General features: G+C 53.6%; 1 protein-coding gene across 1 annotated transcript in view; it reads right to left on the bottom strand.

Annotated features, from left to right (window-relative positions):
• Positions 1 to 11935, bottom strand: part of COL27A1 (collagen type XXVII alpha 1 chain) — a 146393-nt gene that overhangs the window by 76509 nt on the left and 57949 nt on the right. The window contains exons 13-14 of the mRNA XM_007449735.1: positions 8137 to 8190; positions 5875 to 5919 (exon numbers count right to left, since the gene is read on the bottom strand). Of these exons, the coding sequence (XP_007449797.1) occupies positions 5875 to 5919; positions 8137 to 8190 (99 nt within the window). The remainder of the gene's footprint in view (positions 1 to 5874; positions 5920 to 8136; positions 8191 to 11935) is intronic.

The raw sequence follows: 11935 nt of genomic DNA on the forward strand, positions 1-11935 counted from the left end.
CCTAAGGGAAGACAGTTCCAGCAGGAGCCTTTGGCTGCGGCTCCCCGCCCCCACTCTCTTCCTGGAGGAAGGGAGCAAGGGGTGGCCACCCAGCGTTCCCCGTGGTGCACAAATAAACAGACTAGGCCCTGCTAGCGCAGTTGGCTCCAACGGGGGCCGGGGCCTCGAGCAGAGAGGACCAGCCAGCAGCTCCGGGAACACAGGCTCTCTCTTCCCTGCTCCAGACCTGACGGCGGCTTGTTGTGTGGATGGTGGATTCAGTACAGACCCGACTGACGCCCATGTAGGTACCACACAGCCCGGCGTGTGCGTGCCAACCCTGCGAGCCTCTCCAAGGGGGTCTGTGTGTGGTGGAGGTGAGGGCCAGCGTGGCATCCCACCCAAGAACCCGTGGAAAAGGGGCTCTGGCTGCAGGGCATACGGGGAGAAGGTGGCCGCTTGCTCAGGGCAGGTCTTCTTCGTGTGGGCAGGATCCCCACGTTGGACTATAAAAGCATTTGGGGGAGAACAGAGAAAACCTCAGGCCACATTCTCCCCAGTTCAGCCTGCAGATACCAGTCTGCTCCGCGCTCGATACTGTCGTGGGCAGCTTGGCCAAGTGACACACAATATCACGTCCCACGAGAAAGAACAGTGAGTAATGCCTGTAATCTGGAACCTGTTCCCATGTTTGCCTAAACTCCCAGACCCTGCTCCACACACTTTGCCCTTCATCTCGTTGACTCCCACCAAGAACACAACCAACCAACATCTGTGACCACCGAAGGAGCTGCTACTGTGTGCCAGGCACCACGCCAGGCACTTCCCAGTCTCATCAGCTCTGTTCAGACACTCACCAACTGCTCACAGTAACCCCATGAGGTCAGCACCATCATTAGTGCCGTTCCATTTCACAGATGAGAAAACCGAGGCTCAGAGTGAGGTGAAGCAACTAACCCAAGACTATGCAACAAGCAGGGGACACAGGCAGGGCCAGAACAGGTCTGTCTGTCCGTCTTAGCCCACAGACAATGCTCACAAGCCTGGGATTGACTCTGTTTACTCCAATGAAGGACCCAAGGATGCCTTTCCTCATTGCGCTCACTCATAAGTGACAGGGTGTGAGGACAGGCTTGAGATTCAAAAACAGGCAAGAGTCCCACTCCGGCGTCCCACGAGCCGGCAGGCATCCAGGCTGGCGTTTGCCCAGGACCCCTGAACGAAAACCTAGGGGGCTGCCATCACCCACCCTCACGGGTGCTGGCAGAGCTCCCTCCCTCCCTCGCACATGCCTTAGCTTCCTGCCCTGCTGTCCCTCTGCAGCCGGGCCATCCTTGGCCACTGCTTCCTATACTGAGCGCTCCGCCCTGAGCTCACATTGTCCTCTGCCCTCACCCCCAGCAGCACTTCCCTGAGCCCTCAGGCCAGGTCAGGCCCCTCCCATCATGTCTGAGCCTGACCTGGCTTTCGCTCATGGCCTGTTCCATGCCCGTGACCATTGATGCGGGTGCCTATGTGGCCACTGCCTGTCCCATGCCCCAGAGGAAGCCCTCACTAAAAGTGGCTAAATCAGTGGGTGAAAAAGAAGCCTGCGCACTACTCTCATTTACAAACCCTCTAGGTTAAAATCTGGCCACAGTGTTGCCTGGAACTGCCTTTTAAGGCAACGAGGTCTCTTTCCAGAAACTCTGATTGGGGGTCAGCAGCCTGGGGACAGGACCTGGGAGCTGTGGCCAGTCCCGGCTCCTGTGTGGATCTTAATAAGCACCATCTCTCACACACAACAGCCGCTGGCACTGCCCAGTCCACACTCTAACACACTCTCTCCATTCAGCACAGAAGTTGTGTGGAACTAGACGCAGCGGTGAAGTTCACGCGCTGTAAACACAGACCGAGCTCCAGCTTAACAGCTGGGTGACCTCAGGCAGGTGCTTCAGCCTCTCTGAGCCTCGGTTTCCTCGACTGTACAACTGTAATCCCACTTCCCACTCAGAGGCCTGCTATGATAGTTAAATACCTAGCACAGGACCCAGCACACAAGGGTTTGGTAAATGCCAGCTAGTGGGGTTCCTGACCTTGATTTCTAGACAAAGAAATAAAGCCAGATGATCATTTAGTAACGGAGTATGGTAGACTTGTCCACTATATCCCACATGCTGGCATTTGGCCAGATCACATATTCTTTGGGTCTCATTAAATGCAGAAGCCAAAATTCCCTTTGTGTCGCTCGGAATAAAAAAAGACAGAAATTTTCTTTGTTGAGCAGATTCTGGAAACAGGCACACTTTGCTTGAAGCCCAGCCAAAGGGTTTCAATTACTCAAAGGGGGCTGTTTCAAGGCTGTCTCTGCAGAGGGCCACCAGCGGCTTATGAGATTGGGGTCCCACAGTCCCTAGCTGGTGACCTCAGGCTCCACTCAGCTTCCTCAAGAGGGTGACCAGGCTGCTGCCGCCCGCCTCAAGCATCTCGAGGCTCCCAGCCTAATGCGTGTCAAGCACACACACAGCAGACAGAAGCTCCATACATGTTAATCTGTCCTCCCTCACCCTTCCTCCCGCCTGCAAGGACCCAGGGGACAGTGGAAGTTTCAACTTCAGTCTGCATGCAAATCGCTTCAGCTGACTAGACAGAAGGCATTGTATAAATCTGCAACCCCACTAAAATGATTATCACTATGCGGAATTCCCATTTGCTCAGCTAAAAACCCACATCCTCTGGAAAACCGTATGTGACTCACGGTCCCTCCTCCCTTTAGCTCCTGGTTAGAAAATCCCTTTCCTCTCCAACTCTTTGGGGAAGCAATTTCCCCCCAAGCACAGAAGCTGCTGTCCCCCCAAAATCCAGGTCAGGAGTGGGTGCCTTGGGTGGGAGAGGGCAGTGGCTTGGAGAAGAGTGGTGGTGATTTGGTGGGTGCAGGTCTAGCCCTGTGGCAGCCCCAGGCACAAGGAAAAAGGACTGTCACCTTGGCACCAAAGGGGATTTAAAAACAGGAAGCGAGACTGAAAGTGGCCAGAGAAAGACATAAGGCAGAGGCGGGCTGGGGGTGTGGGGGGTGGACAGCAGCTCTTTGGAAAGGGGATCATGAGGGGGTGCAGGGCCTGAGAAATGCAGGGACACCCAGGGCTCACCCCTAGCTCAGGCCCCGCAGAAGGGGGGCAGGAAGAGAAGTGCCCTGAACTAGGAGCTGGGGGACATGGCCTCTGATCATGCCTCCATCTTCTCCTGCCCTGTGTGTGACCTTGACCTAGGGCCTCAGTCTGCCCATCTGCCCAATGGGATTCTCCTAAGAGACACTGAGCACAGGGTTGCCAGACTGAGTGAATAAAAATACAGGATGCCCAGTTAAAATCTGAATGTCAGATAAACAATCAAACAAATGAATGATATTTTAGTATAAATGTGTTCTAAATATTGTATCTGAAATTCAAATTTCACTGGGCGTCTTATATTTTATCTGGCAGCCCTGACTGTGGAGAGCAAAGGGGAGCATCGGTGGGAAAGAGCTTTGTAAAGAGTCAGGAAGGCCAAGGGCTATGACGGCACAGTCTCCAGAATCTGCATGCGTTTGGCCAAGCAATACTCTTGCCCCTCTCAGGATCCAACCTAGTGGGTGCCAACAATGACGAATAGGCACATGTGCCAAGGATGACAGCCAAGATACGTAAATATCCCTTCAGAAACGCTATGGGGACGGGGACCATATAGCCTGAAGAAGGGGCCTTGGGAAGAACAGACAACCACCATCTTTACGGCTTGAACAGCCTCTCCCAGGGTCAGGGAGATGAGCTGGGCTCAAAACACAGGAAAACCCTGCACAATGAGAGCTCTGTGAACGCGGATGGGCTTTCACAGGAGGGCGCTTCCAACACCAGGGTTCAAGTTGGAGTTTAATGACCGTATGACCAAAATGCTCCAGAAGGGAGTCCTGCTGAGCTTAGAGAAGGTTGGACCAGTAGACTTCTGAGATCCTCATAACGTCAGGTTCTCTAACACTCATCGCAGATATTTCTTTTTCCAAAGCATTCAGGTCAGTGCCTTGTGCCAAAGAAGGTGCTCAGCAAAGGACATCAGGGATGACAAATGTATGACTCATGTGTTGACACTTCCTCACACCAAGCCAAGGCAGACATCACCAATTTGCAGCACCCTCTCCCACTCATTTCCAATGTGACTTTGTAATCTTTGTCAATGCAGCACTCCAGATGGCATAAAATATCTTATGTGTGTGTGTAAAACACTACTACTAACTACTGAATCACTACATATTAACAGTCCTTTATTATCAACAAGTAATAGTAAAACCATTCATATTATGATTATTATTAAATTTATTATTATTATTATAACTAGTGCTTCTTGAGTGCTTACTATGTACTAGGCACTATATATGTACTAGTTTCCTTAAATCCTCACAACATTCTCCCAAGTTAGGTACTAATATTACTCCCATTTTAAAGATGAAGAAATTGAGGCATGGGGGCGGGGGGAGGGGTAAAAAATGTGCTCAGAATTGCAATTAAATGAGTGATAGAGCTAGGATTTGAACCCAGGTGATCTGGGTCTAGGGACTACCTTCTTAACCACTTGACTGGACTGGACCCGGGTGTGTCTGTGGTCCTAACAAGAGCGGGAGCGGAGATCCCATCTTACAGAGTGGATCCCTGAGGCTCAGGGAAGTGAGGCCGTAACTGAAGACCACAGAGCCCAGAGGAGGCGAGGCCAGGATTCAGACACAGGTTGATCTGACCTCCACCCGGACCCTGCCCTGGTTCTGCTCCCACCCACCTAAGCAGGAGCACATTGCCCACGGGAACCTCTGGGCCCTCTTCCCAGGACTGGTCTCCCCTGAACAATGGGGCCCCCCAACTCTCCAGGGCCTTCTCCAGTCTCCTTCTCAGTAGAATCTCTTGGCACAGTTGCTGGAGTAGCCAAATCTGGCAGCCCATTTGTGAAACTAGGGAACGGTCTACTTGTCTAAGCCCCTCAGACTCACACCCCATGAGGTATGACCCCAAGGACAGAGGAGAGGGGGCATCAGACCCTCAGGGAAGCTCCTAGACTCATTTCCCAGGCTCGGGCCTGTCACTGGCTCTTGGGGCCGGGCCCAAGGTCAAGACTAAGCCTCTGAAGGCCCAGCGGGAAGCCATGGTTTTGGCTAATAGCACCACTCCACAAGGCTACCCCAACCTGGATGGAGTTAGAGGTCAGATTGCCTCTGACCTCCCCGCGTACAGGCCTCTCTCAGTCCCGGGCACACCAGGAGACAGTAACAATAAAGAATATTTAATAAATGAATATTTACTGAGTGCTAGACCTTGTGCCGAAGACAATACAAGCAATGCCTCATTTAATCCTCACAGGCACCCCAAGAGGATTCTACCACCATACCCATTTTGCAGATGAGGAACTAAGGCTCAGAGAGGGTAAGTGAATTGGTCCAGGTCACACAGCCAGGATGTGGCAGAACTGTGACTTGAACTCAGATGGTCTGGCTCCAAAGTCAGTGTTCTGAAAGGATGGAGAAGGCTGTCCAGCATGGCCCAGAGCCTCAGCTCCTCTGCCAGTCACTTCCTTTGTCTGGACCTGAAGCACCTCACCCGTCAAATGGGCACACTACCACCTGCCTAGACCTTGCTGCAGAGCGATGGACAGGCAGCAGGTGTGAAAGTACATGGCAGTCCCATGCTCCAAGCACCCATACTCATTTAACTAATGAAGAAAGGGGCTGGGAGAAGGTAGGTGATCCATCTGAAGCCACACAGCAGGGCTTTTTTCCCTCAGCCCCCTTCCTAGAGTTGTCTGTCCTGCTTCCCCAGCTCCTCTGAGGGGACTTGTGACCTGTTCCCCACACCCGGCATCCTGGCCCTCCCGGTCTCCAGGCATCTGTGTACTTACAATGAGGCCAGGGACTCCTAGGGGCCCTGGTAAGCCCAGTTCTCCCTGCAAAGAAAGAGAGTCGAAGGTGGTTACTTGCTCTGTCTCTCTCCAGGCCACGCCCTCCACGTGGGCACCTGGTGGAATCCTTTGGAGCTGACCACTCCTTTTTCCTGACTCTCCTGAGCCTGGCCTGGAGTTTGAACGAGACCCTCCCCCACTCTGCCATCAGCTTTCCACATCTGTAAAATGGGGAGGTTGGATTTCCAAATCCAGTACCTTCCAATCGTAGGTGTGAGAATGGGCAGAATCCTGATCGTGGCAATAAAGATGCGCAGGATGCCTGACCCAGATCTCATTTCGCTCTCACTTTACAGGTGGCAAAACTGAGGCTCCAAAGGTTAAGCAATTTCCCAAGGTCAAGTTCAAGGAAATAACACAGTGGTGAGGGCACCAAGCTGAGAGCCACCAGGCTGGTCTCCCTCTCTCTCTCAGCCAGGAGGTGCTGGGGGCCCTCAGAGAACCCCCCCACCCCAACCCCCCACCAGAAGGAGGCTCTCTGGTTCCCACCTCCCAGGGCCTCTAAGAGGCTGGACAGCTCTTGCCTGGGAGTCAGATGTGGCCGTGTGTGGCAGTGTGCAAGTTTGTTTCTCAAATCTCTAAAGATGGACCTTCAATTGCTTGCACCAGTAAAGACAGGTAGGGGGTTCTGGAGCAAGTTCAAAACGCAAAGGTGTCTCTAGAAATGGTGATTAGTAATAACCGACATCCTCCACGGGGTTTGTCTTCCTTCATCTGTGCAATTCCAGACGGGAGGTCATTACTACAGCCACCGAGAAGAGGAGGAGGGGAAGCAGCCTTGGCTTTAAAATGAAGGACCCGAGGCTCAGGAAAGGAAAGGGACCTGTTCAAGGTCACTCATCAGGTCCTCTTTCTGCTCCTCTGGGCCATGAGTACAAAGACATCCCTGCCTCTCCCCAAGGGCACTTCCAGGATGACATCACATGTTATAGTGGTTAATCCAGTAACTGATACACTGAGGGAAAGCCTCTCAGTTTCTCACCTCGGTGCCTCTGTCAGAGCTCTTTCCTCCACCTGAAATGTCCCCCCACCTCTTTCCTCATCCCAATTCCAACGCCATCTTCTCCAGGAGTCTTCCCTGCTTCTCTCTCCCTCCTCCTTAGCACCTGGGACCTCTCTGATCCCTCCCATCTCAACTTCACCTCGTGCAATGGACTAGGGAGATGGCCATGAGCTCCTCCAGGGCAGGAGACGTGCCCCATTATTACCTAATATTTACAACCCCTCCATCCAGTGAACACTTTCATAGGCCCAACACCTCCCTGCCCTCTCTCATTTCATTCTCGCAACAGTCCTCTGAGGCCGGCATCAGATCCCTGTGATTTACAGATAAGGAAACCGAGATCCAGATGGGTGAACTGATTTGTCCAAGCTTCCACGCCTGGCAAGCAGTGCAGAAGGATGCAAACCCAGGTCCATCTGGCTCCGAGGCCAGGGCTTCAGCCCCGCAGGGAGCCCAGAGGTCAGCCCCAGCTGGGTGAGGCTCAGGGAGCATTTGTGGGATTGACACGAGCACATAATCAGGTGCTGCATATGGATCTAGCAGCCGTCTCCGCCACTGGCACAGCTGGGCACAGCTGTGCAGGCTGGAAACCCCAGGAGAATTGGGGGGACATGGCAGGTGTTCCAAAGAGCTCTGGACGTGGTCTGCACCCCCAGACAGAGAACAATCTTCCCCCCGCAGGAGCTGGAGCCTGCGACGGGAAGGGAGAGGCGGGCTCAGCTCCCCAGGGCAGGCTGACCTGGTTCCTTCATGGGCCTCGATTATTTACAAATGCTATAAACATGCCTATGCTGGAGATTTCTTTAGAACTAGGTTCTTCCCTCCGTACAGGGCCTGCAAACCATCTGCTTCCCCAGGCCCCATCCCATAAACATTTCTGGTGCTTTGTAAGATGGCAGCAGCTCTGGCTTCCCCAGTGGAGAGTGACCCATGAACCTTCCTGAGTCCTTGAGGATGGGACATAGCCCAGGACTTCGGGACCTGGGGCTCAGTGGGCCGGAAGGCCCTCCTGGTGGCAGGGGGTACACAGGGCATCCATAGCTGACAGGACCCTGGGGTTCAGAGAAATCATGCAGTTTTTCCAGAAGCACCCAGCTCACGGGTGGCCCGGCTGGCTGACCTAAAAGCTTAGGTTCCTAAAACCTGCTATGTGTTTGCTCCAAATCTCTCTCCTGTACCCAAAGACATGAAATACTTACGGGGTTTCCATCCAGTCCCGGAGGGCCTCTTTCCCCAAAGTCTCCAGGAAACCCCTGAGGGCATGAGAGAGAGCAAACATCTGCAGATTAGTGTTTATACCAGCGGGTGGCTTTGATCCAGACCCCCAGGGGACACAGGACACATCCACGCAGTCTCACCTCACTCCCTGGTTCCAGGATCTGGGCAGGCTGTGGAGTCCCGAGTCACCTCGGGCCCTCAACAAACTTTCCCCGTAAAGAACCTCCCAAGGACCGGCTACTGTGGAGGAGCCCATGGCCGGGGAGCCCTCTTCTCATGGCCTCAGAGTCTCAGAAAAGAGCATAGTACCCAGCTCTCCTGCATGGAAATGCCAGCGCCCATGCTGAGACCCCGTCCTGATGGAGTCTGGGGTCAGAAAGCTGGGTCTAGGCCTGGACCAGTCACTGACTTGCTGAGAGTTTTAAGAGTCACTCCTTCCCCTGTGGGCCTCAGTTTCCCCATTGGTCGAAGCAGGAAAGCCCTCTGCAGCATTTCCCAGCTCAGATCTTCTGCCATTTTTGTGACATGCTCTTCAAAAGCTACGCTGTGGACCCACAATCCTCATTTTACAGATAAAGAAGATGAGGCTCTGAAAGGGTACGTGTCAAGGTCATAGAGAGTCACACGGATAGGGGACATCAGCACCGTGGCCACAGGTGAGGTTTGGCAGCTGAGAGAAGCCCGGAGGCCTGGCCCGGGCAGATCTGGCCCTCTTGCCCCCTCCGTGACCCCACTCCACGTTCTCTGGGGACACAGGCAGCTGGAAACACATCAGCTGTGGGGAAGCTTCTGGTGGCCGAGGAGGGGGAACGGGAACAACTCCATTCTACTTCAAAAGGAAAAGCAAGTCCTCGAGCTTGGAATTCAGGGAACCCTGTTCTCCCCTCCTTGAATTCAAATCACTGTTTTTCCAGGGAAATTTAATGAAAAACAAAGCACATGTTTTTCTGACCAAGTGGATGGCTGAGCTGTTCAAACAGTAAAGGTTCTTCATGGAGCATAATTTGTTTCTGGTTTCTAACGCTACCGCTACCGGGGGAATCCAGTAAGTAGATTAAACTAAAAAGACCAAAGCTAAAAACAAAACCCAAACCAATTACAAAGTCTACATTGGCTGAGCAAAGAGACCTTGAACTGTGTGTGCATCTAGGCCTTTGTCTTGCCCTGGCCAGAATACTATTCCCCTCAAATCCCACCTCTGCCAGGAAGCCCTCATGGACCGGAAGGGCAGGCATTGATATGGACCGTATAGGAGGCATGGCTTCATTCAGACACCCAAAGGAGGAAACGAGGACATATTAAAGAGATCTGGGCCAAGTCAGTGACTTTGTATGCAAAACTTTACTTGCCTTTGACATTCACCCTTGAGGGAAAGGTTATTTATTGGTCCCATTTAACAGATGGGGAAATTCAGGCTCACAGAGAGAAATGTCACTTGACCAAGGACAAAAAGCAAGTTTGTGGCAGAGCTGAGCATGGGCAAATCCTGGCATGCAGAAGCTGCTCCAGTGTGTGCCTGACTGGTTTTAGAGAGTGGCAGAGGTAGGGGTGTGTGTGTGTGTGTGCGTGTGCGTGTGCAATTGCATGCACCTTCAGATCAAGTTTTTGTGGGGCTACATCTGACCGTATCTAAGATGCCTCTTCCCACATCCTTGGAGTCCCCCTGGCAAATTCCAATCCAGCCCCTCTCAGGCACACTGTAAGGTAGAGCCCTCTCACCTCCTGTGGCAGGAGACATCAGCTGGGTGAGCAGTGGTTAGGGAAGGCTTCTGAAGGCATTGAGCTACTGCCTCTGCCTTTGGGGGCTTGGCAAGAGAGGGCAATCCCTCAGAGGACAAGCAGGATGCTGTCCAGCTGGGCACCTGGCTGACTCCACGTAGCCTACAAGGAGCAGAATTTGGGGAGTCCACGCTCTGCTCTCCAAGTTCAATGTCTGGAGACTCGCCCGGGCTTGCCTCCAGGTTGACTGTGTGACTGTGGGGAGACCCTCACTTGACCCTCTGTCCTGCTCAGGCTGGGGGGGTGTGATCTCTAAGAATCCTTCAGCTTGGCCCAATCCCTGGACAAGGCCTGGGAGGAAGGAGCCTGCTCCCTGAGGTGCAGGAATCCCTGCCCCCCGGCCCCGCTGCCACCAGGAAGACAGAGATCCTGATAGCATTCCCCAGGCACCAATCCTGGCTGCGATGCCCAATATAATCATACCCAGCAGCCACCAGGCAGGTTCAAACCCACAGGTCTGCAGTCAGGGCCACTCCAGGTTGGCTCAAGGACTCCTCTCAGACTCAGTTGCTGGCCCAACTTCCCCTGTGAGGCTTTAGAACCAGTGCAACCCAGTGACAATCCTGGCTCTACCACCCACAGGCCTCTCCAAGCCTCGGTTTTCTCTGCTGTACAACTGGGGTACTGAGACAATGAACCAAGATGCTGGATGCCGGGCAAGTCCCTGGCAGCACATGGAGGCAGCAGCAAGGTGAGGGCACATCTCTGAGGCATAAGCAAGGGAGAGACCATCAGAATGGTCAAAACCCCCAAGAGAGGCACTTATGTGGACAAAATGCAGCCCGAGTATAGCCAGTGGGTGACGACGGGGTCGGGGTGGCGGGGGGGGGGTGACAGCAATGACAGAAACAGCAAACTCTAACAGCCCAATGAGAGAGGGCTTATTATTGGTCCCATCTTAGAGATGAGGAAACTGAGGTCCAGAGACGTTAGGGAACTTGTCTGAAGTCACACAGCTATGGAATAGCAGAACTGGGATCTGAACCCAGGCAGTCTGACTCCAGAGCCCAATCTCTTAGCTACGAATGGACCATGAATACACAGAACAGACTAGAGCAAGCTTGTGGTCTCTCGAGGGAACGGCATTACTGAGGCTCAGGACTGGTTCTGCTTGTACGTGCTCGGTAGCTTCATCCCCGTCTCCACCTTGTCTCCCTTCCTTCGGAGAAGCCAAGCAGATGACCTCTAGGGTAATTAAGAACACAATAGTTGGAAAAAAGGGCTTTAAAAGAGCTGGAACAGATCTATGATTGGAATAATCATAGATGGTCTAGGATGGAAAGACCCTAGGTGTTCCTGACATTCAGCACCTCCTTCTGGAGGTGCAGAACCTGCCCAAGGCCCCATCAAGCTGCTAGCTTGCTGCATCCTTCCACCCCTGAGCAACACATCCAGTTCCGACACTTGCCCTCGGCCCTGATGCTTGCTCCTCTGGATCCCAGAGAGGCAGCCGCCGAGATGAACATGCACCACCACTTCCACCCGGCCTGCTTCTCTCTGTCTGGCCATGCCCGCCTGTGCAGAGCGTGTACTCCCGGCCCAGCCGGCAGCAGGACCTTCCTGTGCAGGCCTGAGCTCCTGGCTGCAGCAGGCTGGCCCGAGGCCCAAGGAATGGGCTCGGCGTCCTGCCGGGCCCCAGCCACGTGGTTTCTCCGCTTTGCCAGGTCGGGCCCCCCTGGGGAACTGAATGCCTCGTACTTTGAGCAGAACAAGGCCCAGGAGGAGACAGAACCAGGATCCAGGGCGAGACTCCACATTCTCTTTTGGCTACAGCAATTCAGAGGAATAGACAAGGAAAAAAGGAATGGTCCTCATAACCACATCTGCAAGATGCCGGAGGCTGAGTGGGCCTCTGAGAGCCCTCTCATCTAACCCCTGCCTGCAGCCAATGTCTACCCGATGGTCTGCTCCAGAAGGTGGGATGTAGGGGCAGGGATGCATGCAGCCTCCAGGATCCGAAGTCCTGCTACATCTTGAAGACTCAGCGCCCCCCCCCCCCCA

Source organism: Lipotes vexillifer, unplaced genomic scaffold (genome assembly GCF_000442215.2).
Source record: "Lipotes vexillifer unplaced genomic scaffold, Lipotes_vexillifer_v1.1 scaffold230, whole genome shotgun sequence".
Taxonomy (NCBI): domain Eukaryota; kingdom Metazoa; phylum Chordata; class Mammalia; order Artiodactyla; family Lipotidae; genus Lipotes; species Lipotes vexillifer.